Source organism: Cantharellus anzutake, assembly GCF_015039405.1.
Source record: "Cantharellus anzutake strain C23 chromosome Unknown EI90scaffold_22, whole genome shotgun sequence".
NCBI classification, from domain to species: Eukaryota; Fungi; Basidiomycota; class Agaricomycetes; order Cantharellales; family Hydnaceae; genus Cantharellus; species Cantharellus anzutake.
The window spans coordinates 23,882-48,633 of NW_024066972.1; the positions used below are offsets into that span (position 1 = coordinate 23,882).

At 49.0% G+C, this 24,752-nt stretch overlaps 10 protein-coding genes across 10 annotated transcripts; 6 read left to right on the top strand and 4 right to left on the bottom strand.

The window, feature by feature from the left end:
• Nucleotides 1-79: 79 nt before the first annotated feature.
• On the top strand, nt 80-1,315 carry EI90DRAFT_952440 (PLAC8 family-domain-containing protein). Its single transcript, XM_039068273.1, has 4 exons — nt 80-328; nt 428-713; nt 840-1,003; nt 1,063-1,315. The coding sequence occupies exons 1-4, from the start codon at nt 317-319 to the stop codon at nt 1,078-1,080; spliced, it is 480 nt and encodes a 159-aa protein (XP_038916227.1). The 5' UTR covers nt 80-316; the 3' UTR covers nt 1,081-1,315.
• A 675-nt stretch (nt 1,316-1,990) lies between these two features.
• Nucleotides 1,991-3,062, bottom strand: EI90DRAFT_3016206 (uncharacterized protein; the record flags this gene model as incomplete). Its single annotated transcript, XM_039056962.1, has 5 exons — nt 1,991-2,163; nt 2,208-2,422; nt 2,464-2,478; nt 2,713-2,804; nt 2,994-3,062. The coding sequence occupies 5 exons, from the start codon at nt 3,060-3,062 to the stop codon at nt 1,991-1,993; spliced, it is 564 nt and encodes a 187-aa protein (XP_038916228.1).
• Nucleotides 3,063-3,956: 894 nt separating this feature from the next.
• Nucleotides 3,957-4,468, bottom strand: EI90DRAFT_2880256 (PLAC8 family-domain-containing protein; the record flags this gene model as incomplete). The annotated part of the gene is made up of 2 exons (XM_039053916.1): nt 3,957-4,117; nt 4,168-4,468. Coding segments are annotated over 2 exons (462 nt in total), but the record flags the coding sequence as incomplete, so codon positions are not given.
• Nucleotides 4,469-7,014: 2,546 nt separating this feature from the next.
• EI90DRAFT_952730 (uncharacterized protein) lies at nt 7,015-8,021 on the top strand. Its single transcript, XM_039068274.1, has 2 exons — nt 7,015-7,370; nt 7,490-8,021. Exons 1-2 carry the CDS (start codon nt 7,151-7,153, stop codon nt 7,786-7,788), a joined length of 519 nt encoding a protein of 172 aa, XP_038916230.1. The 5' UTR covers nt 7,015-7,150; the 3' UTR covers nt 7,789-8,021.
• On the top strand, nt 8,022-9,130 carry EI90DRAFT_952731 (uncharacterized protein). Its single transcript, XM_039068275.1, has 2 exons — nt 8,022-8,264; nt 8,328-9,130. The coding sequence occupies exons 1-2, from the start codon at nt 8,254-8,256 to the stop codon at nt 9,091-9,093; spliced, it is 777 nt and encodes a 258-aa protein (XP_038916231.1). The 5' UTR covers nt 8,022-8,253; the 3' UTR covers nt 9,094-9,130.
• A 1,507-nt stretch (nt 9,131-10,637) lies between these two features.
• EI90DRAFT_3056681 (PLAC8 family-domain-containing protein) lies at nt 10,638-11,652 on the top strand. The gene is made up of 2 exons (XM_039060242.1): nt 10,638-11,214; nt 11,277-11,652. Exons 1-2 carry the CDS (start codon nt 10,950-10,952, stop codon nt 11,453-11,455), a joined length of 444 nt encoding a protein of 147 aa, XP_038916232.1. The 5' UTR covers nt 10,638-10,949; the 3' UTR covers nt 11,456-11,652.
• A 57-nt stretch (nt 11,653-11,709) lies between these two features.
• Nucleotides 11,710-12,699, top strand: EI90DRAFT_952961 (uncharacterized protein). Its single transcript, XM_039068277.1, has 3 exons — nt 11,710-12,003; nt 12,065-12,517; nt 12,599-12,699. Exons 1-2 carry the CDS (start codon nt 11,815-11,817, stop codon nt 12,374-12,376), a joined length of 501 nt encoding a protein of 166 aa, XP_038916233.1. The 5' UTR covers nt 11,710-11,814; the 3' UTR covers nt 12,377-12,517; nt 12,599-12,699.
• EI90DRAFT_952770 (PLAC8 family-domain-containing protein) lies at nt 12,662-14,182 on the top strand. Its single transcript, XM_039068276.1, has 3 exons — nt 12,662-12,953; nt 13,030-13,705; nt 13,761-14,182. The coding sequence occupies exons 1-3, from the start codon at nt 12,942-12,944 to the stop codon at nt 13,967-13,969; spliced, it is 897 nt and encodes a 298-aa protein (XP_038916234.1). The 5' UTR covers nt 12,662-12,941; the 3' UTR covers nt 13,970-14,182.
• Nucleotides 14,183-16,408: 2,226 nt separating this feature from the next.
• Nucleotides 16,409-16,658, bottom strand: EI90DRAFT_3056692 (uncharacterized protein). Its single transcript, XM_039060243.1, has one exon. It carries the CDS (start codon nt 16,646-16,648, stop codon nt 16,478-16,480), a length of 171 nt encoding a protein of 56 aa, XP_038916235.1. The 5' UTR covers nt 16,649-16,658; the 3' UTR covers nt 16,409-16,477.
• Nucleotides 16,659-20,813: 4,155 nt separating this feature from the next.
• On the bottom strand, nt 20,814-24,318 carry EI90DRAFT_3280761 (catalase 3). The gene is made up of 9 exons (XM_039066780.1): nt 23,888-24,318; nt 23,644-23,825; nt 23,281-23,583; nt 22,889-23,057; nt 22,470-22,831; nt 22,221-22,413; nt 22,009-22,164; nt 21,824-21,948; nt 20,814-21,768 (listed from the first exon to the last, which is right to left on the bottom strand). The coding sequence occupies exons 1-9, from the start codon at nt 23,916-23,918 to the stop codon at nt 21,097-21,099; spliced, it is 2,193 nt and encodes a 730-aa protein (XP_038916236.1). The 5' UTR covers nt 23,919-24,318; the 3' UTR covers nt 20,814-21,096.
• Between the last annotated feature and the right edge of the window lie 434 nt (nt 24,319-24,752).

The window sequence follows — 24,752 nt, forward strand, 5'->3', positions numbered from 1 at the left end:
AGCGCGAGTCTCTTCTATCATGCCCTCAGGTCCTTAGGTCGAATTCCCTCATTAAATTCTCAGAACTCCTGGGCAACACGGATTACCGAATTAATGCAAGAATCTCGACATTTCATTTTGGTTCTGCTGCGCCTGGCACGCGTGAGCCTGCGGATTTGGAGTCCTGAATTGAAGGAGCCTAAAGCGTACAGGCTCACATTTTTGCATCAATGTATAAGAGGGAGGCCATGAGACCCTACGATTGATCGGTTTTCCCTTCAAGGTCTCCCCCCACCTCCTCTCCGTTGCCTGGCTTCGCGTTTTAGCATTAACAAGGATGTCAGAAAAGGTGAACTAGACAACTTTTCCAGATGTTTTGAATCAGAACCTGACAGCCGCCTTTTCCTTGCGGCGTTCGCTCCCCCCCCCCCCCCCCCCCTGACCGCAGCCTATTGATCAGCAGCCTGGCGCCACTCGCCAAATGTCATCAGGGGGCAATCGCAACGCCCTCAACAAACCTGTCGATCCTCAGGGTGAACGCGAGTGGTCCTACGGGATTTTCGACTGCTTCTCCGAGTGTGGAACGTTCTGCCTCAGCTGTTGGTGTCCTTGCTTCGAGTACGGGAAGCTCAAATCCCGTTTCAAGCACCTCCAAACCACTGGTAAACCTCATCCCCAAGGAGGTAAAATGCTTAACATGGATTGCCTCACTTATGATGCTCTCCACTGGGTCGGTAAGTGTTTCCGTGACTGCCTCCTGGCCATGTCACTGAACTTTGAGTCAACTCCTGATTGGGAACACGTCTCGTTCCCTACTATCCTGAGGATTATACGCTCATGATGAATTTGAAACTTCCTAGGTTGTTCTTGCTTTGTCACTAGGCCCACTCGCAGGGAGATTCGTAATCGTTACAACATCCAAGGCGCTAACGATTCCGACTTCCTTCTAATCTGTTGCTGCGATCCTTGCACACTCACCCAGGAATCTCGTGAGATTGCGCTGGAGGAGGATAGCTTGCGCCAGGTCAGTCCCTTCGACGAATCAGGCATTCTGGATGATAACGACGTGACCTTTTGTGTCAGAAATCTTCCGATGTCTGATATGAATATCGAACCTCTCTTTGTTTTCTTCTGATCTGTATCCCTCATCGTACTCTTCGAATCCAGTGTTTTTCCCCTCTTCGTGCTAGGCGTCAGACGCGGCGGGGACGACAAATGCAAAATTGATAAGAGTCCGCCGCTCAGCCTGTTGTCCTCGCTGATGGTATTGCATAAGGTCGAAAAAACTAAATAGTCACATGCTGAGCTAGACCTCGTTGACCGATGAGGAACTGAATGCCAACCAACCCCAAAATATGCAAAGTACAATCAAATGCCCACCCGTATGTTCTTTGGGCCATTCTCTGGTGTCTTTGGTGTGGAGTCCAGGTGAACTAATAGATGGAACCAGGACGGGGAATTGCAGAAATTGATCTGTCTATAGAGGCTGGTATCTGAGGCAGGACTCCAGCCTCTGGGACTTAGATGGTATCCTGCCTCGGAAATTGGTGTCACCTGCCCGTGTCATTTGCCGTAGCACAATTACGTAACTTCTGATGCTAAATTGGCCCCGGGAAAAAGACTCTGCTCTCAATTTCCCGACTCTCCTGCGTGATGGAGCAAGGTGAACAGAAGCATTGAGTCAGACAAAGGATATTGTATCGTGTGCGAACTTATCATTGTGTAACAGCCTGGGATAACTACGTAGGAGGTTGATTGGCTCGGGATCAACCATTGATACTTACAAAAATGCATGAACGCGTAGTACGTCAGGCTTTCCGCGTTGGGTACAGTCCCACCTTCAGAATGCGGTGTCCCCAGGTATTTCAAACGCGACATATTCTGGCCGTACGCAGAACAGGGGCAACAAACCGCGAAAAGACACGTTTGACAAGCGCCAAAGAAATCACATAATCCGAAGGACCAATCACGGTGACCTGTAGGTCCGTTCAAGGGTTTACTAAGGGCATTCTCAATTACCGTCGAGGCCTTCACCACCGGAAATGGCCATTTGGGGACCGGTGGAGGGTTGTTGGTCGTATTTGCGGGTCGTGCTCGAAAGGGTGTTTGAGTGGGATTCGGCCTGGTATGAACAGTTTGTGACGATAATGGTGCCGAACCGCCGGCACCACGCCCAGTCAAACGCTCCGGCAAATCAGATGGGTGGAACTGCGGCAGCGGTTATGAACCTTGAGATCTCCCTATAGGAGGGTACTGTGTACCCGCTGTCCGAGTCCCGAATTCATCAAAGGGTGGCGCCGGCATTCCTTTTTGATGTGCAGGAAATTGTGCAAGGGTGCGATGGTGGGTCGGAGAAGTAAACAGACCAGGTAACTGCATCGCTGGATTCTCCCCAGCCGATGTTACGGCGCCACCACTGCCAGCTCCCGAAGGTGGGTTGTAGCTACACGTCTTCCATCCGACGAATGACCAGATATGACTCACTTTCTCTGGTATTTCCTGTCAGTCAACGCAAAGGGGGGCGTTCCAAGGAGTCAGCGAGACCAGAATTTAGTCCATATATATCACGGTAGACGCAGCACCAGCACAGTCACTGGATCGAACAGTGTGGAGACAGTGGCATGGGGGCGCACATCAAAAGCTTCTGATACGCTGAGTTTCTGTCGAAGAGTGTGGGGCCATTCTAGCAGTCACGGCATCTCGTCTAAGCTAGGAAGCAATGGGCGGTCGCACCTCATCTCGCAGCAGAAGTTAAATGCTGTGCAGAGGGTATCCAGCCTTTCGAGCTTAGCTACTCGCCCCTTTTCTGACGGCGCAGCGAGAAGCTGCGATAACATTATAGGCCCAAAAGCGATTGTTATGGGACACCTTGAATTCCGCAAATTTGAAATTATGACGGATTCCGGATAACTCCGCTCAATTTCAAAACTTGCGAGGGTGGTCACCTGATCTGTCGGACATTCATGCCAAGCCAGTAGTTCAACAAGTCTGGGCTAGTCTTACCTCACACTCACCACGGGCCCAATCAATGCAGCGATGATGGAACACTCAGTTAGGCGCACGCTCAACTTGCTTAAGGCCATCGTCGTCGCAAAGAACCCTATCCATAAAGCCTGGTACCCTGCCTAGCAAAGAACTGACGCGTAGAGGTCTTATCTCTGATATTGCCTTTTCAGCCTTGCAATTTATCAACAAATTCCGGCACCTGACCACCAACAATCCCACGTTTTCCCCGCACAGCAACCACCTTGAATTATTGGCCCACGTGTTGGTGTGTTGATCGAACAACGTTGAGATCCCTGGTGCTCAGCGCGATGGTGTTCTTGCTACATATCACTCTGAGCCGGCTCAATACGGGTGGACCTGGGGGTACTTATGCTTGTTCAGACGAGCTCTTCACAACATGAGGTTAGATTGGGCTTTTCCTTCTCTGCAACTGCATACTGTCACCTGTGTCTGAGATCATATATACAACGGGCGAATCCAAGAGCCGAGACGTGAGAATGCCGCGATGCCGGCAGGGTGCTGAGCCATCGAGGCAACGAATCTTAAACGCAACCAAGAGGCATGGCGTCCTCGTATGGGTGGTGTTTGAAATGCCGGATAAGACAACGCGCGAGAACCGGATCGAGCTCAAGACTACCGCCGGCACGGCCATACAGAGCATTGCTTAGAAGCACTTCACCGATCCAACATTGTGGTCGATGTATTCAGGGTAGTACAAATCCGGGAGGCGATGTAAAACCTACCGACCCGAATACTCATGCCCCATGTCGGTAACGCAATGAACAAAGCATTGAACACATGAGTTCGATTTTCGCTGACGCGATGCGGAGCAAGGGGTCGGCACGGGAATATGAGATGAAGGATACAAGACACACGAGCGTGGAGTGCGGGCGACGATGAAAAGTAAACCCCAAACAAAGAGGACGATCCCAAAGGACAGATGAAAATGCGCTTCAGCCACGCTGTCCGCCGAGCTGGCTCTCTTCCTCAAGCCCAAGCTCGCGAGATTCTTGCGTCAATGAACACGATCTACAGAGAGTATGGCACATGCAATCCTCCCATTCGCCTCCTTGGATACTGTATCGTCGACGAATACTAGCCCTTCCATTCATACCGGCGAGGCAATCGAGATCTGAGAATAGTTAGACTGCAAGTACCGACTCGAGAAGAGAAAAGACATACGGGCATATCCAAGTAGCTCATATAGGAGGCAATCCTCGTTGAACATTTCGCCCCCAGCAGGGTGTGGTCTTCCGTGCGTCTGCATATGTTTCAGCCTAGACATATTCCGTCCGTACGAAAGACAAGGACAGAAATATGATAATACCCATGTTCCGCATACTTCGGTGCAATCACAGGGCCCAAACGACCACTTCCGCTGACCGGCCGCATCGAATGGCTTGTCCAACGCGTTGCGATTCCCACCTGCACCATAGACCATCTGAGGGGCAGCCCTAGGTTGTTGAGCGATATATTGCTGTTGTTGGGGCACACCCTGTCCCTGCGCAGGGTAACCCGCCTGCACGGGCTGCTGGGGAGGAAAGGCATGCGCATGCGGAGGAGATGTCTGATAACCGGGGGGAAGCTGACCGGGTTGATAGCTTTGTTGTGGTTGTGACCCTTGTTGCTGAGGGAATGCAGGGATCGGATTTTGAACTCCAGGTGAGGGCTGAGGTGTCGATTGGTTGAAAAACTGCTGTCCACCCTGAGTGGGGTGTTGTTGTGGAGGAAATGTAGCCTGACCGTAGCCGGGCGAGCCCCCGTACGGGGGTTGGACATAGCCAGGAGCACCTTGCTGATACTGCTCATAGGGATTGAACGTTTGCTGATAAACGGGAGACTAAAATTCTCAGTTCATTGTATTCCCAAAAAAGGCTCAGGACAGGAACTAGGGACTCTCACCTTGTCAGCCATGGCGGGAAAGTAGCGTGCGACGTCTTAGGCCGCAGGCTCTCCTGAGGGTCTGGACGAAAGGCTCTGACATCCCCAGTTCGAAGTAATATATTGGTCCGACACAAACCAATCAGCGATCACGATCCGTGGAGCGTATCCGCGCTCTTCATATAGTAGATATTGATCGGACACAATTGAAGCGGTCCAGTTCTGTCCAAGTGTGCTGATCGGATTAATTCAAGGATGCGACGGACACCAGAGCGCGCACTGTGCATGTGTCTGACCGCGGAGGTCGCTTAGGGGTCCTCACATGCAGTAAAGCTGAAGTAAACAATACTTTAGCACCAGCACCGAACGGTGCTTTTAGGCCATTCGGGTCGGTTGACCATAGAAAAGAGGGTTACATAACATTCAACCAAGCTAGGCAGGTGAAGTACCACCCTCTATTAGCGACCAGGCTGGGTCTACATCCGATTCCCATATTCTGCTTCCTGTGAACTGCTGGAGGTTTGCGTTATCTCCAGGGTGCCTGCACATCAATACCTTCCATCTTTAGCTAGGTCGCATGTACTTACACGCGGCCAAGTATCGGAATTCATTACTGCCAACAGCGCCTCATTTACGATGAAAGAGTGAGCGATACCGATTAGCAAACAAACCAAGAGGACAAGCAGTTGGAAGGACTCAACAAAGGAGAGTGGGAACAGAAAGTGGGTGATACGATGAGGCAGGACCAACGTGATCTTGTAATCAGAAGGGGGAAAATCACGTAAGAACGGCAAAGGTAATTCAGCGTCAGAAATTACGTAATTGTGCTACAGCAAAGCAGGTGATAAGGCAGGATACCGGTCTAAGTCATAGCTATAGAGGCTGGAGTCCTGCCTAAGATACCAGCCTCTGTAGATAGATCAATTTCCGCAATACCCCGTCTCGCTTCCACCCATTACATAAGTAGTTCACCTGGACTTCCCTTAGTGTGCGGGCATTTGATTGTACTTTGAATATGTTTTTGATTTGGCCTCCTTCTGATTACAAGATCACTCTGGTCCTGCGTCATCGTCCATCTTACTCTCCTTTGTCAAGTTCTTCCAACCGCTTGTCCTCTTGGTTTAATTGCTAATCGGTATCACTCTTGGCGTATTGTTGACTGTTCAAATTTTTTCGGCACAGGCTCATTTACAGGGGGGTTGACAACTCACATATCGACCTGATACTTCTAAACACGGGAAATGAAGGAGTCATCGGAGTTGATTTTGGCGCTCCCTCAGACACCGAAGAGGCATGTCGATAATTTATTGTACGCAATAACTGACTCTGAGTGCTCCAGCAGGTCGAGAATTTTTCACTTGCAGTTTGAAAAACTTGGACCATGCGGGCCGATAACGTCCATCAGCAGGCAGCGCACAAAGAACCAACTTGGCTTTGAGGGATGGCCAGTACCACCAAGGCTGGTCCCGTAGTGTTCGAGTTCTTGAGGGTAATGGACAGAGAGGAGAGGAGTGGCATGGGATCCATATGGCTCGCAAGTGAACAAAGCCGGCGTGCACGTCAGGCAAACCTTGCGACACTAGCGTCTCGCACTTCTAGAGATTGCGATGAATCTATTTTGTCGGTACTGACATTGTAAATGATCGACCCGTTTTCCATCTCATCTATGCTAGGCAAGAAAGTCTTATTTTATTAGTACAAGCCAACCTAGCAATGCTAGGATATCACACCTCCAGTGATGGGGATTCATCCCACTACTTCTTCCTTTGAAGGTGCCGATTCCAACCGTTGATCAATTAATTTGATGCACGCTTGTGATATTTTTTGGCCGTTTTCTAACAGAGCAGGACGCCAATCATGAATTGAAACTTGGAAGCCATGGGTGACTCACTGCACAGTCATGTGACCCCGGAAAGTTAAGAACCAGTTCCACCACGAGGATGCTGTTATGGTTAAGCCGTAACCCCCGACGGACTTAACGGAGGTTTCACATGTCCCGCATATCTTAGTTCCATTTCAACTCATGTAGCTTAAGACTTCCTGTATGTTTCTCTTGTCTCATATGTCTCACCTCGCATGTTTAGCACATCTTCATGTATATAAGGAGTTGACCAGTGAAGACGGACTCTTCAACTGGTCAACACAGGTCACTAGCCTCAATAGACACCTCGTGATCTTGTTTCTCGTGATCTCATGACTCTCGCTCCGTTCCCACGCTCGCTAGCGCCGAGAGGTTCGTGACAGATGCTTTGAATCAGGAGGCCAAGCGAATCGGTCGTCCACCATGAGAAAGATAAACCTAAATTGGGAAACATTGTTACTGACCCGCCACCATTTGCAAGCATTTGAAGCGATCGCACTTGCACCAGGGTTAAGTATTGCAGACAAACATGCGATTTGTCAAAGATCGAAGCATGGCATCTCCCGGCCTAGGTCGCACAGCCGGGTCCCAGACAATCGGTCGTCCATGAGCTTGCGTCGCACACAAACGTGTATCTCCCTATGTAAGTCACACAGCGGAAGAATTCATTGTCACGCGATGAACATTCCGACAATTTTGTTTATGTAAGCGCAACGATGGCCGACCTCAGTACATAAATAGAAAGTTTGACCCCTTCTGAAGCTCCGTACCCGCAGTGCCACATCACCATCTCAGCTGAGCACCCCCTTTTCATCATACCATGTTTAAGATCGACCAGCCCATTCTTGTCGACACCGAGGACCCAGAATATTACGCAGAGCTTCTCTCCAAGACTTACAGACCCCCAAATCGGTGGCTATCCAATAAAACACTTTGTTCACGCATCCCCGGCGTTCAGGGTGTCGACGACACCTCCCGGCGCATACGGGCACTTCTGGATGCAGTCGCCAATATCTCACTCTGCAAACAAGGAAATGCCTCCGCTACAATGGCCTGCGTAAAGGCCAATAAAGGCGCTCTAGAAACGCGAATATACATCGCTTTCAACAACGAAGATGACGGCGCGGCTAGAAATTGTCATGTTCACCTACAGTCCATCTTTGATAGGCTTTCCTGTATCCCCCATGTAGTAGACGGCTCCCCGAAGGACGTCTCGGCTGAGTTGGAGGGGATCATAACTGAAGTCTGCAGAACCATTCACAATTACTCATTCGACCTTTTTGCGTATCGCGTTAACAAGCACAAGAACGAGCTTTCCGACATTCGGAGGTACATTGAGCAGGATGACCATCAATTCAATTCCCGCCAGCGTTCTAAGTTGTTGGATTTCTTATCGCATGTGGAGTCCATTATCAAGGTTGTTGCCAACGCACAAACAACGAAGCAACTTTCTATCAGTTTTATGCTCAAGCTTTTAAAGATCTATTCGTACTGGAAAGCGAATCGCCTTCTCCCCAAAGAAGGGCATGCCGACAATGTGGGCACATTGCTTGACCTCGCGGATGCGTGGCTTGCTGACGGTATGTGATATGATGCCTAGATGGTTGCTCTCACCTGAATCTACATCTTTCTTAGCCCACAACATAGGTTTCCGGCTTCGGCGTTGGGCAACGAAGATCATGTCCTTTGTGGACTCGGTCAACAGGCTCCTTATCTTGACCCAGCCGCGCCGCCTCCGCGGATTTATAGACGGGACCTTCGCAATTACACCCCTCTCATGTCCCACCACGACTCCGTATCGTTGTGATCTTTCTTCAGAGAACATACGAGTGGCTCTGGATGCCGCGCTGAACCAAACCAAATACTCTACTGCGAAGTGGTTAGAGGAGCGCGAATCGTTCATTGTGTGGCTTCAGGATAAACTGAAAGATTCTGAGGCGTGCCACCGGAAACCCACGGTCCACGCCGAGCTAGTCATGATTACAGCAATGCTCAAGGGCGAACTCCAGGGAGTTTTCCCCCACATCGGGGTCTCTAAACCTTCCTGCGTTATGTGCATCCACTATATCCAGGCCCTTAAAGAGGTTACGGGGAAACGGATCGCTGTCAACGGTTCTCATGGGAAGGCGTACCCTGGGTGGTCATGGCCTAGTCTTCCTTCCCACGACAAAGAAGTTCGTAGAGCTTTTTTACAACTTAACAGACAACAGCTCTGGAGCGATTTCAACTTGCATGTAGAATCCCGTAGAGGTTCTAGCCTGGAATCTGCCGATCCGGGATTTGAATCAGTTGCAACAGAGGAGGAAATTAAAGAAATCTTCCGTCGTGAATTGTCAATGCCCCCTTCGTTAGTATGTGTAAAGTAGCCCTTGGGCTTGGCAAATGATTGTGTAGTTTCGATTGAAAGGGTCTCAAATCATAACAGCGACAGCCCCGACAACCGCCGAGACTTCAAATTTCGCGGTAATATACATAGGAGAAGGGGTGGAGCAACAACAAGCTTACGAGCGATGACCCATTTAAAATTTTTGATAAAATTGGTAAAGTAAGTACAAGCCAACAAAGCAGCAATGTTATGGGGAGAAGTCTGTCATGAAACGAGTGTGAGAGTAAGTGCGCTTTCCCCCCTTCCTTAGCTGAGGGGTGTTCCGACTTCCTTCTAATCTGTTGCTTGCGCACACTCACTCAGGACTCCCTGTGTCACTTGCCGTAGCACAATTACGTAATTTCTGACGTTGAATTACCTTTTCTGTTGTTACGTGATTTTCCGTCCTTCTGATGACAAGATCGCTTTGGTGCTGCGTCACCATCTTCTGTTCCCACTCTCCTTTGTCGAGTTCCTCCAATTGACCGCTTGTCCTAGTTTGTTTGCTGCTATGCAATGCTAATCGGTTATCGCTCCCTCTTTCACCGTGCGAACGGAAAATTTTTTTTTGGCGATATTCCTGTACTTCACAGTGCTATGCATGTAATGAATTCCGATACTTGGCCGGGTGTACGTACATGCGACCTAGCTAAAGATGGAAGCATGTTAGCACTGCACTTGCGAGGCGGTGCAGTCACAGGCAAAACTCTGCCTCTATAGTGCTGCCACCGAAATTGGCGGCCACGCTTGCAAACTTCGAACAGCTCATAGGAAGCAGGATATGGGAACAGGATGTAAATAGACCCAGCCTGGTCGAATGTTGACCTTCCTTTCTGTGGTCAACCGACCCGAAGGGCCTAAATATAAAAGCACCGAACGGTGCTGGGGCTAAAGTATTTATTTACCTCAGCCTTACTGCATGCATGTGAGGACCCCTATGTAAGTGACCCCCGCGGTCAGACACATGGCACTTGAGGTTCGTCGCGGGAAATGCACCTGCGCCACACTCGAGACATCCGCGATGTTCAGTCCCACGAGCATGTTCTGTCATCCCTTGTATGCCCGTTTACAACGATCATGAGAGTTTTTTGTAGCTATTTTGGTGTACAAACGCAGCAATCAAGCATGCCATGGGCCCTTGAAGCGTGTGAAAAAATTTACCTGAACATGAGGTTTCTCGATTCAATTAGCAAACTTTGGACGGAAATGGGACCGCTTCCGGATCAATATATATTATACACATAGAACCAGGGATGTGGGACGACTCCAGAGCCTTTCGTCCAAACACCCCATCAACCCCCTTTCAGGAGAGCCTGCGGCCTAAGACAGCGTCGCACGCTACTTTCCCGCCATGGCTGACAAGGTGAGAGTTCCTGTCCTAGTTCCCGTCCTGAGCCTCTCGAGCTTGGGGGGCTATTTTCGGGAAGCCAATGAGCCCGACAATTTTAATATTCGGTTTATCAGCAAACGTACAATCCCTATGAGCAGTATCAGCAAGGTGCTCCTGGCTATGTCCAACCCCCGTACGGGGGCTCTCCCGGCTACGGTCAGGCTACATTTCCTCCACAGCAACACTCCCCTCAGGGTGGACAGCAGTTTTTCAACCAATCGACCCCTCAGCCTTCACCCGGAGTTCAAAATCCGAACCCCGCATTCCCTCAGCAACAATGGTCACAACCACAACAAAGCTATCAACCCGGTCAGCATCCCCCCGGTTATCAGGCATCTCTTTCGCATACGCCTTCCTTTCCTCCCCAACAACCCGTGCAGGCGAGTTACCCTTCGCAGGGACAGGGTGTGCCCCAACAACAACAACAACAGCAATATATCGCTCAGCAACCTAGGGCTGCCCCTCAGATGGTCTATGGTGCAGGTGCAGGTGGGAACCGCAATACGTTGAACAAACCATTCAATGCGGCCGGTCAGAGGGAGTGGTCGTTTGGAACCTGTGATTGCTTCGACGCATGCGGAACATGTTTATTCGCATGTTGCTGTAGTTGTCTTTCGTATGGACAGAATATGTCTAGGCTAAAACATTTGGAGTCCCAGGGAAGACCACACCCTACTGGGGGCGACATGTGCAACGGGGATTGCTGCGTATATCTGCTACTTGCATATATCGGTATGTCTTCTTTTCTCCTCTTCTCGCTGGCTCTCGAGTCCAGTTCTAACTATTTCTCTCAGGTTGCGAATGCTTCGCCGGTATGAGTGGAAGGTCGAGTGTTCGTCGACGATACAATATCCAAGGAGGCGGATGCGGGGATTGCATGTGCCATACTTTCTGTATACCGTGTTCGTTGACACAAGAATCCCGCGAGCTTGGGCTTGAGGAAGGGAGCGAGCTCAGTGGAAAGCGTGGCTGAGCGCATTTCATCTGTCCTTTGAGATCGTCCCCTTTTTTTTTTTTTAGTGGTTTACTTTTGATCGTCGCCCGCACTCGATCCACGCCCGTGTTTCTTGTTTCCTTCATCTCGAGATGTGGTTGTTTCAATGCTCTCCGTACATCGGGAATGTTTACCGTTTAAGCCTTTGCCTGAGAGAATGGCATCTCATATTCCCGTGCGGACCCACTGCTCCGCATCGCGTCAGAGTCGATCATGGGTTCGAATGCCTCATTGGGCGCTTGTCCCAAGATGGATCATTGCGTTACCGACATGAGGCATAAGTATTCGGCTCGGTAGGTCTTACATCACCTCGACATGCTTCTAAGCAATCGCTCTGTATGGCGGTGCCGGCGGTTCGCGCGTTGTTATTTCAAACACCACCGGCCAATCTTCCACACAAGGACTCGAACATACGCCAAGCCTCTTGCTGCACCCCCTGCCAGCATTGGGTTGTTTGCGGCATTCTCGCGTCCTCGGCTCCTGGACTCGCTCGTTGTATAATCTCAGAGACAGTAATTGCAGAGGAGGTAAAGCCCATTACTTCAGGTCCACCCGTATCAATTGAGCCGGCTCAAGAGCGATATGCAGCGGGGACACCATCGCGCTGAGCACCAGGGAAATCTGAACGTTGTTCGATCAACATGGCACCAACACGTGGGCCAATATTCTCAGGCGCAATTAATGATAGTCAGGCGCGCTGCCATATATGTAAGTAAAAGATTTGAAAATCGGATTACCACCTTTCTACCAGAAACAGTAGTCAACAAGTCTGGTCTAGTCTTACCCTCCTCATGTTTCGGGCGCTCGCCACGGGCCCTATTAATGCAGCGATGGTGGGGCATTCAGTTAGGCGCATGCTCGATCAACTTGCTTAAGGCCATCGTCGTCGCAAAGAACTGACCTGGAGAGGGCTTATCTCTGGGTCCAGCACCTGACCACGGAAAATCCCACGTTTTCCCCGCACAGCAGTATCAAATCCGGACCCATCATACCATCAACAACCGTGGCGTTGGCGCTCGCTTGGCCCAACTCAAATATCAGGTGAACACACTCTCAAATTTTGAAATTGAGCGGAGTTATCCTGAATTAATTGTTATAATTTCAAATTTGCGGAATTCAAAGTGTCCCATGACAATCACTTTTAGGCCAATAATGTTATCGCAGCTCCTCGCTGCGCCATCAGCAAAGGGGGGAGGGGGACGAGTAGCTCAGCTTGAAAGGCTGGATATCCTCTGCGCAGCATTTGACTTCTGCTGCGAGATGAGGTGTGACCGCCCATTGCTTCCTAGCTTAGACGAGAGCTAGAATGGCCCCACACTCTTCTTGGCGCCCCCATGCTACTGTCTCCACACTGTTCGATCTAGTGACTGTGCTGGTGCTGCGTCTACCGTGATATATATGGACTATATTCTTGTCTCGCTGACCCTTGGAACGCCCCCCCCCCTTTTGCATTGACTGACAGGAAATGCCAGAGAAAGTGAGTCGTATTCCCCGGTCATTCGTCGAATGGAAGACGTGTGTAGCTGAGGCCGCACATCTCCAATGCTCCTCAGTTCACCTACAACCCACCTTCTTCGGGAGCTAACAGTGGTGCCGCCGTACCATCGGCAGGGGAGAATCCAGCGACGCAGTCGCCTGGTCGTTTTACTTCTCTGACGCACCATCGCACCCTTGCGCAATATCAAGAAGCAACGCCGTCGCCACCATACGATGAATTCGGAACTCAGACAGCGGATACACTGTACCCTCCTATAGGGAGATCTCAAGGTCCACAACCGCTGCCGCAGTCCCACCCGTCTGACTTGCCGGAGCATTTGACTGGGCGTGGTACTGGTGGTTTGGCGCCAATATCGTCACAAACTGCTCATACCAGGCTGAATCCTACTCGAACACCCTTTCAAGCACGACCCGTAAATACGACCTACATCTCCCAACAACCCTCCACCGCTCCCCAAATGGCCATTTCCGGTGGTGAAGGCCTCGGCGGTAATCGCAATGCCCTTGGTAAACCCTTGAACGGACCTGCAGGTCACCGTGATTGGTCCTTCGGATTATGCGATTTCTGTGGCGCTTGTCAAACGTGTCTTTTCGCGTTTTGTTGTCCCTGTTTTGCGTACGGCCAGAATATGTCACGTTTGAAATACCTCAAGAATCAGGGGACACCGCATCCTGAAGGTGGGACTGTACTCAACGCGGAAAGCGTCACGTACTACGCGTTCATGCATCTTTGTAAGTATCAAGGGTTGATCCCGAGCCAATTTTCGACCACCAACCTTCTACGTAGATATCCCAGGCTGTTACTCAATGATAGGACGAAGAGAGGTCCGCAAACGATACAATATCGAAGGGAACCTTTGCACGGATTGTCTGACTCAATGCTTCTGTTCACCTTGCTCCATCACGCAGGAGAGTCGGGAAATTGAGCTTGAAGAGCAGACTCTTTTCCCACGGGTCACGGGTGCACGCGCAAACCAAGCGTACAGCTTGAATTAGTTACGGGACCCATACCGTCAATTTTCTTGCTCGACGGTATTTTTCGTTTGCTCCCTTTTTCATCGCCATACATTCTATCGCCTAAAGATGCGTTCGTGTTCTGAAGGATCCAGTAATCTTTTCACTCCAATTCAATTTGATGAATTGAGACTCTTTTTACAATGACTTTCTCGCTTTAATGTTCACTGGTATACAACGGCAGCAGTCTTACTGATGCACTGTGAGTCTACCTCCATGGTCCACCCTAAGCAGGTTACCAGCCTCTATGGTCCACTTGCTAGTGTGGTGCTCTCAGCCTTCCCATACTTTTCGACAGCATGCCTTGCGTGGCACACGTGCCAAAGGACTCATCAATTGCTCCATGCAATCGACCGGCTGGGACTCGTAAGACTTCCCGAGTTCAAGTCTAGAATATGTATATCTGTCTCACTGCTTGTGCTGGAGAGCGATGCGCCCAATTCTACACATGGAGAGGCCGCCTAGATCCGCCGCCCAGAGTACGCGGCGTACTCTGAACAGTTTGACATGGAGTGGATTTAAATAGTGAAAATACAACACCACAACTTCGCGTTGCAGAATAGCGGCTGGTGACTTGTCCGGTGTCCCAGTCATGCACGAATGTACCGGCAGATCACCCACTTGCCGCCTGTGCCAGCGGGCTCCGACTGGATTGGCTTGTTTGCTGTTCCCAGAAACCGCCATCATTGCTGATCGTTACTGTGTGCTTGCCGCGTGCCATACGCTTCCAGGGAAACATATTTCTTCTGTGCTTAGCAGGTGCACAAAGGCACTGCTGTGCAGGTAACATCAACATCAAACAACCGCATGCAAGAGCAGGAGACTCATGCCCAACAGTTTCTCGACTAGATTCTAATAGTAGCCCTTCAACTAGTAACGCATTCACCGGTGAATTTGTGAGGCACAATACACTCTATGCGCTAAGGACAATCCTAGACCGCCACCTCTTCAGCCTTACGTACGTTCTTGGCATACAGCTGGGCTCGTGCTTACTGAAAATCTTGTCACCACGGACGGGAGTCCACACCACATTAGGGAGAGGACCAACCCCATGATAACTCAGACACGCGAGTTTTCGCGACCTCAAAATAATCCTTATACCCTCAACTGCTCGTATGGCCTTGAGTATTTGTGCCTAAATACTTCAAACCGTTTAGTCGTGCCACATGTGGTGGTGCAGATGGCTCACAAAGTCGGCGGGGTCCTCTGCACGGTATTCGGACAAACAGATACTCAGGTTGTGTTCAGGAAAGGAATTCGCACAGTTTTTTCAGCCACCGTTTGATGTCGTAGGATACTTGGCATTCGCCAGCCTCCAAGATGCAGTAACGGGGGCACAGCGGGCGCAACATAAAATTGCCGCGTAATTGTGGGGTTGGAGCTGAGCATCTGATTCTGAACTCAGTTATGGGTGCGGATTGGGGCCTGAAAAAATTGGGACTCAGGCGAGAGCCCTAGAGGACAGATTTACACTTTATATTATATTTACTAACTTACTATAGTGAACGCAATGAGCCTCGGCATGGGAAGGAAAGTCGTGATTTGTTTGATTACCATTCTCGCAGTGTGTCTCGCACATCTTGTTTGTTAAACTAGAAAGGAGAGTGTCCGGATCAATGTACCAGCGCATCGTTATGCTCCATGGGTCACTGATTACAGTGACTTTCGCTACCGTATAGATCAGCGCCAGCGTTACCCATGGTATTGGAATTGGTATAAGATGGGATGAATGGCTCGGCCACCGTTGATTGATGATACAATTTGAGTCATGACTGATATCCAGAAGTCGAGAAGGATGATGTATGTACAGTCTCGTGAATGGTGAAAGGAAGGATTGAAATCTGCCCCAGGAAGGGTGGCTAGGTGGCGATGGTCCCACTGATGGGTCTGTGACAACAATCACCCGTTGACGAATATATACCTCCGGAACGAAATGGCCCGAGAAGCAACGATCCATCGGGGGGCGTCGGGGGCAGGTTGTACATATGTAAACCAGAATATAATCGGAAGGATCTCATACTCTCTTGCAACGACCACGAGCAACGCCTCACCGTTGGTGCGAGTCTTCAACACACAGATGACAGGCAAACGAGAATGGTATTGGTAAGTTTTTTGGGTGCATACAAGCATGAAAACACATGTTACAATGACGAGAACGTCCCAAATAGGTGTGCGCAAGCGATGCATCCTCATAGAATACCAGTTGCTGAAGGGGGAAGCGGTATATGCTGGAGAATGTAACGGCAGCATGGGTGTGATAGCTGGCATAAGCGTATCATCGGCCAGGAAAGAAAGCGCTCCCTGCTCAATGGCTGATGGCCTAGCCTTAACGTGCCGGCACTTACCCTGTTGGGGAATGTGTGCCTGTGGCACCATCGAAGTTGGGCCGCCGACCACTGATGGTCGGAGCTAGCTCGATAACCTAACCGATGCAATGGCTCATTAGTTTAATCGAAACCGTACACAAACAAAGAGTTCCCCCACAGAGTTTCAAGCCGAGGTTTCGGTAGGAGTATGTGACCATTCACCATCCTGAGTTGTGGGAACCGATGGCTCCGGCTGAGCATGAGGGAAGATGGCAGCGGAGGTTGAATGGGGTTCGGAGGCAAGTCCCACAGAAAACTGAGGGTAAGATGGTGCAGGATCTCCAGAAATGGGCATGGCAGCTGGGTACCCAATATTGTGCGCTAGGGGGTGAGGTGCCGAGGATCCCACTGGTACGATTCCAAGATACTGAAGTCGGCCATATGGTTCATGTTGGCCAACTGGCTGAGGATGGATCGGATGATTCCCCGGTCCTGAAGTCTTTGCCGGTGGTATGACACAACAAATGCAGGATCAGCCTCTTGTGGCTGAGAGCCTGAAGGAGAGGGAGTCTGGAGCCAATATACGTCACCTGTGTTGGGGGTTGATTGCATCCCTCGCTCGAGTTCACCCACCTCATTTTGAAATGAGCAAACAGCACCTCTACAAATCTTACAGCGATTCTTCGGCATGCCTTTCCTCTCAGGGATTATATGAGAGTGGTGATGTCGTTAGGCTCTGGCGTAATGAGCGGCAGCTGTGTGATCTCAGGGAGTTCTTGTTGGAGGAACCGTGTGCTATGGGAGGCCGGACGAGTTTTCGTACAGCCACATTCCCACACCCGAGTGAGGAACTTGCCCGGACAGCCACATTCCCACGGTAGCGTGACTACTTGGTCACAACACCTTTTCTTCTTACTTATTTTGGTCACTTCGGACTTATCCGCAAAGTCCACAAACTATATTCAATCTTTTGAATTAGTTTCCCTTTTCCTCAGTTCTCGCACATATAGTGGGGGTCGGCAAATGAAGGGAGAGGTCCGAGAAATTAAAAGTAGCACGTGATTTAAAAATATGGCCATTGCGCCCACCCGAAAGCCACTCCATTTAACCACACAACTTCTACTAAGTGTTATATAATTATTGCCCGATAATAATATTAAAATGCATATGTGGTATGGGAACTTACTTTGAGGCGGGTTTGTACATAACTACAGTATGTTGGAAATTCACAACCTTTTCTCACGCATCAGTGGGATTTTTGAAAATCTGACTGACCAAAACCTGCATTCACCCCCATAGAGCAATTAGGCCAAGTTTGAAGCAAATTGAAGTAGTGGAAAGGTACATTCCACTGCTCTGAAGCTGAGATGGATATGAGCCCTAACTCTGTGCAATGTATGTTTATACTCATGTAAAGACTGCACGTAAAAATATCCAAATGTGGCTATGATACTCCCCGGAAGTTTGGGGCTGTCACATGCAGTAATCACAGAGCTATGGGGATATGCAACAAAATACATGCTCATGCACAGGGAATATCTTTTGAACTAAGCCGAATTTTAAAAATCTGAGTGACCAAATGTTAGGCACATAACACATCTACCAGCATGCCAAAATTCGAGCAGAATGGAGGGGGTTGAAGGTACATTTGGGACTCACCTTTCCCAAAATGCACGATAGGTGCAAATAGGGATCACGTGTCAGGGTTTCACCGACCCCGCACTTAACTTGACTTTGACATCTAGTTCTCTTATTAGAATATCAACATTATTTACATCAAGGAATTGGTGGGTGTCGTGTGGCGAACGCTTTGGGGCGTTATGAGGCACTTTGGCACTTTTGTCCAACTCAAAACTCCGTTGTGCGATGATGTTGCCACACAGTGATGTCGCATATATAAGGGAGCAATTTTTTTTGGGACTTTCTCCCTCAGATCTCTAGTCAGAGTCTGAGGTGAGAACAATACCTTTTATTTTATATGTTATACAGTGCCCCAAAAAACCGTTGCAATGTTTTGCACTTTTGACTTCAAGAGCTTATTAAACAATGGGAAAGGGTTCTAAAATTTCAAATAAATATGTTAAACATGTGTTAGTATCCTGTTCATAACTCCACCAATTACGTAAGCAATATGTTTATTTTTGGTCAAGTTATCCAATTCACAAGGGACCCATGTCATTGCAACAGTTTTTTGGTGTGCTGCCAGAATGGACTAAAACTGGAAATATCATGTGATAGGTCATGTGATATTGTTTACTATACACACTAGTAAACAAATAAACATTGCTGGAGCATAAATACACATGGATTTCAAGCTGTAATCCCCAATCCTAACATGCATCAATTGGCTGCTTTGAAAATTGAACAAGTGCTTTTTCTCATTGATTCTGGTCACATTGCTTATCAATTACTGCTGTACACCATTCCACTGTTACCCATATTTGGTCTAAATATTGTCCTGCCACTCCTAAGCCCAGTGGTGGTTGCCCATCTAAGCTCTCAGACACCAATATCTGTCATGCAATGCATCTTATCAACTCTGGTAAAGCCAACAATGCTGCACAAGTGACCTGAATTCTTCGAAAAGTCACCAGCACCAGCCTCTCAACTGAGGCTGTGTGTCTGTGACTAAAGGAGGCTGGTTGGAAAGCAGCGGTGAAGAAGAAGCAGCCCATGCTCCTCAGCAGATGTCATAAGGAGAGAATGGACTTCACAATCAGCCACAAAGAGTGGACTCTGGAGGATTGGAAGAGAGTGGTGTGGTCTGATGAGACTAAAGTGAATTGCCTGGGCTCAGATGGGTGGAAATGGGTGTGGAAATGGGTGGATGAACCTCTTACAGACAGGCTGGTGCAAGGAACAGGAAAGTTTTGTGGTGGTTTTGTCATGGTTTGGGGATGTATTACATTGGATGGAGTTGGAATGGCATGCAATATTGATGGGAAGATGGATGCCAAGCTCTACTTCCAAATCCTGGAAGAGAACTTCCAGAAAACCCTCTCATATTATGACAAAAACCCAGCCCACATCCTTTCCGAACAGGACAACAACCCAAAACACACCAGCAAAAGGGCCCAGAACTGGTTCAATAACCATGGTATCAGGGTCATGTAGTGGCCCTCCCAGCCCCCAGACCTTAATCCAATCAAACATTTATGGAACCATGTAAAGAGGTAGCTTGGGGAGTATGAAGAACCTCCAAGTAGTGTTCATGAGCTGTGGGATCGGTTTCAGGAGGAGTGGGAGAGGATAGAACCAAGTGTCTGCTAGAATTTAATCGAGAGTATGCTTAGGAGGATTGAGGCAGTACTTAGGGAAAAAGGTGGCTATACTAAATACTAGTTAATGTGATTTTCCTTTCTCCAAAATGCACACCAAAAAACCGTTGCAATGACATGGGTCCTTTGTAAAGTAAATAACTTTACCAAAAATGGACATATTTATTAGAGAATTGGTGGAATTATTAATAAGCTACTAGCGCATTATTTTCATATTTTTATGCAATTTTAGGATCCCTTCCCAGGGTGCAATAAGCTCATAAAGTGAAAAGTGCAAAACATTGCAACGGTTTTTTGGGGCACTGTAACTCATGTATTACTCACGTCACAGACTTGCACGACTTAGGTACATATAATACATAGATCTCTAGTCAGAGTCTGAGATTATGCGACTTAGTCTTATCATTTCTAATATCTTTTGCTGCTTTGGGTAGGCTTACATCGGGCTATCCAAGAAAGCAGCCAAACAGCAACTTGACACTCATCGGTACCTTCATCCTGATGATTAGGAAATACCGAAGGCTGGCATCTTTATATTGAAGGTCAGAAGAAAGTGCTTACACGAATAGCCAGCAAGTACTCAGCTCCAGCAACTGCTGGATGGAGATCGAGAGTGATCGTGCTTGATTACACACGGCTCAAAGACCCATTTATGCAGTCATTTTTGCATGTAGATAACCGACAATCAATATTTTGTTCTTGTTCCCCGAGTTTTAACATAGTTTGCAACCTAAAGATGAGGTCTTGGGAGAGGGAGGACAGCGCGGCCACGATCGAGCCAAGTTTCGCTTATGTAAGTGTCACAAGGTTACAACCTTGTTGCCGACCCCCACATATAGTGAGACTGAGGTTAGTTATCCTTCTTTCTTTCTTATATCTTATAACTCATTGTATATTACCTTATAGCTTTACTACTAGGTAATATAACAGTTCTCGCGCATATAGTGAGACTGAGCTTTACTACTAGAGCAAGCGGTTATTCCGTTAGTTCTCGTTCTCGACGATCGAGAAGAGTGGTGCAACCCCAACACAGGGAACGGTTGAACTGTGTTTGTTGAACAAACAACGCGTCGGCACATTCCTTGCCGTGATCCAGCTTCTTCAAAGCCACAGCCAGGACTCCAGCCTCTATGACTTCGTAATATTAGATCCGAGGACTTAGCTTATACGACATGTCACTAGCTTTGTTGGACAATATCCTCCTCTCGTCCTATGGCAAGCATAAGACTGCTACCAGCCGCCACACGATCCAAAGCCTCACTTTCATTGATTCGAGCATGGTACAACATCTACGGAAGGCCATGCAAGGATCGTTTTGCCAATGCAATGTTACTGCCCGCTAATGCGCGATGACGCAAGGAAGTGAGCTTGGAAGAGCGACGTTTTCCTCCATTCAGGACAACTCATTCGTTATGTATAATATCCTAGCAGCAATGGAACGATGCGATTGCCAGGAGGGTACCATCAACCAGCGGAGAAGGGAAGAAAAAAAAACCGGGGACCAAGAAAGCGCTGATACAAGCTCCTACGCAGCAATATGAGAAACGTCCCTATCCCAAGCCCTGTGCTTCGCCACCTCTTTCAAGAAAGCGTCCACAAATTCACCCACAACCACCTCCGTCACATGTTCGCTCAAAACCACGCCATGTACAACACTGACTTCCTCCCCTTTAACTTCCCGGGTCAACTCTCCAGGAAGAACGACATTTTCCAGCCAATCGACTGCAATCCCCACAACACCAATAGGCTTCTGATGCGCATACGCTTCACGAGCTGCATAGATCAGTCGGCCAGATTTCGCGAGCGCTTGAGCATATTCGGGAGTAGATCCGCTTGCGAAGAACACTGCGTCCCAATGTGTGGAGCGAGAAGTTTCGAAGCTGGATTGAGCATGGAAATCGATCTTCGTGATTTCAGTTGAGCCGATCGCCGCTTCACTCTTCACTAGTCCCACACGGGGTCCAACGATGACGGGAACGGAACCGATGGCTAGGATTTCCGCCTGAAGCCTAATCACAACAGCAGGTGAGAAGCCATCGAGGACATAAATTCCAATCTTGCGACCCGAGGCGGAGAAAGTGTTGCGCGGTGAGAGCAATGAGAGGTAATCGGAACGGTGCCCATGATTCGTTTTGACCGGATCGGGAGGGGGAATGGAAATTTGCACAGCGACTTTACGAGCGAGGTCATTGTCAATCTACGAAGGGTCATGTTTAAGGGGGACTCAATCTTCAATGTTTAGGGAAACTTACGTTGTTCAAGTAGGCAATGACGTTCTTATGAACACGGATATCCTCCACCTTTCCAAGCTCAAATCCGATCGTAGCAACAAGGTGTTGCTTTTCAACAGTAGAGAGCGAATTATAGAAAAGTGTAGCTATTTGTGGTCGGGATGAGCAAACTCCGCAATTTTTCACCGCAACGAATTTCGACAAACCTTGGTCCCAATGCTCCGCGAATTTCGGACCTCTCGCGCGAGTTTTGTGCGCATGAGGCTCGATAGGTTGTCCTGACACAAGGTAACCTCCTTCATCTGGCGGAACAGGATGTGCCCCATTGTTCGCATCGCGATTAGGATAATAATTGATGTGACCTATATAAACCAAGAATTTTGCAAGTGCCAGATGAACTAAACCCCTTGACACATACCTGTCGTGATGATCCTGCGATGCTGCCCACCCCTCTGGAAGTTAAACACAGGACAAATAGGACGGTTGATAGGGATATCGCCAAAGTTGGGACCACCGAGTCGGGAGAGTTGGGTGTCAAAGTAAGAGAAAGCACGCCCTTGAAGGAGTGGGTCATTGGAGTGCTCGACACCAGGAATCATATGTTGAGTGCACTGGAAGGAGAACAGGTCAAACCAAGGCGTTGTACAATTGCTGAAAAAAAACTTACGAAAGCAACTTGCTCGACCTCAGGGAAGAACTCTTCCGGCTTCTTATTGAGCGTCAGCGTCCCGATATATTTCACCGGCAAAATATCCTCCGGAATGAACTTGGTCGCATCCAACAAATCAAATTCAAACTTATCGGCATCGTTTTCCGGAACGACTTGAATTCCAAATTCCCATTGAGGATAAGCACCGGCATCGATAGAGTCATATAGATCCCGACGATGGAAATCTGGATCTTGGCCTGCCAGTTTAAGGGCCTCATCCCAAACAAGGGAGTGCGTGCCCAGTTTGGGTTTCCAGTGGAATTTGACAAAGTGACGTTCCCCTTTGGCGTTCACAAATACAAATGTGTGGACACCGAAACCTGGCACGAGTGATAAGTAAAAAGCTTTCTCACACACTAAAACGCAGGTGGACTAACCCGGCATATGACGGAAGGATCGGGGAATCGAACGATCGGAGAATGTCCACATGACCATATGCGCCGTTTCTGGGGCAAGGGAAAAGAAATCCCACGCGTTGTCATGAGCCGTTGCTCCCTGAGGGATTTCATTATGTGGCTCCGGTTTGACTGCGTGAATGACGTCGGGCTATTGTATAGTAGTCATAAGTTTGGTTGTTCAATGAACAATTCGACCCAAAGTTAGATCGACACTCCCTCCCCTCGCGGAGCATCCCCGCGCGGAGGCTGCTCCACGCTGCCCACGCCACCGTCCAGCGCCACACCGAGAACAGGTGGGGGGTGGGGCTACTGATACGCCGATCTCAAGACCGTGCGCCTTCGTAATGGACCGACAGATAGTAAATACTCACAAACTTGATTGCATCTTGAATGAAGAACACGGGGATGTTATTCCCAACAATATCATAATTTCCCTCTGGAGTGTAGAATCTTGTTGCGAATCCACGAACATCACGTACAGTGTCCGCCGATCCGCGCGCTCCTTGAACGGTGGAGAATCGAACAAAGGTAGATGTAGTACGCGTAGTATCGTTGAAGAGCGAGGCGTAGGTGTATTCCGGAATGGCAGTATGAAGGGTAAAGTAGCCATGAGCACCTGTACCACGCGCGTGTACCACACGTTCGGGAATGCGCTCGTGATCGAAGTGGGAAACCTAGAGCAGAGTAAAAGGAGATGAGAAATAAGTGGTTAGTGTATTCAAGCAGGTGCGTGCCTTCTCGCGGAAGTGGATATCTTCGAGGAGGGTAGGGCCGCGAGCGCCTGCTTTGAGAGAGTCATCGGTGTTGGCTTGAGATACGCCAAAGTAGGACTTGAGTGGGGTGTCCTTGTGGCCATCTTGCGTGTCATCCTGGAGTTGCTTGACTTTGTCGTCACCACCAGTCAGACTGGCAGCGACTGTCATATTACGATGGAGCGAGATTACACAGACGCAACGCGAGACGAAATTGGGGACTTACGTGACTTTGCAGCGTGAAGGAGTGATGCCATAGATGAGAGAAGTTGTTGGGGTTGGGGGTGTAAGAAAGAAAGAGGGCGATCAGCTCCCGGTCTATATAATGGCGGAGAGCGTCTACTTCATGATGACGCTTGTTAGGTGGTGTCAACGTAAACAGCTTAGTCATTCGGGGGTCAGCTGAAGAGTCATCTTAGGGTGCACACGGCACATGCCACGCGGCTGGGTGGCTTGGAAGTTTACCCGCACCAGTGCAGTCTCACACTAACGGAGGTGAGGTAGCGTACGAATTGACCGTTTCAAGGCCGAGTACGGAATCTCCGCTGGAGGAGGATATCCAACCCCTTGTTGGTAGCAGGATTCATTTAGACAGAAACGTAAGTTTGACCCCAATGCACAAACGGACAAGGGAGTCACTTTTTTAGGCAATCTTTGATTTGCACTGACATCCTGCCCGTGACCAGACTCGTACCCAGTCGGAGGAGCTCCGTGGACGCGCAAAATAATAGCTTTTTTACGCAATGTAAATAAACGTTCTCACACTGGTACGACTGCTTCCGATGCTAGTCACGTTCTGTACTCAATAGAAAAGATCACATGGTACGGAGTTAAACAAATATCCGATCACCTACTCCGAAACTTAGCCCGCGACACTTCGCTCCTCCGACTGGGGCAAAATGTAGGTGGCGATGCATCGGAAATACCCGACTCTCACGCTAAGCCTGAATGAGTTGTACATAGAGGTTGCGCAATGTAATTGTTAGTGTTGACACATGCGGTCATTATACCCAACCCAACCCATAGAGACTTGGGAGCACCTTGAGGGTTGTGAAATCGACAATCCGGGCATGTGCGGAAATTAACTCTTC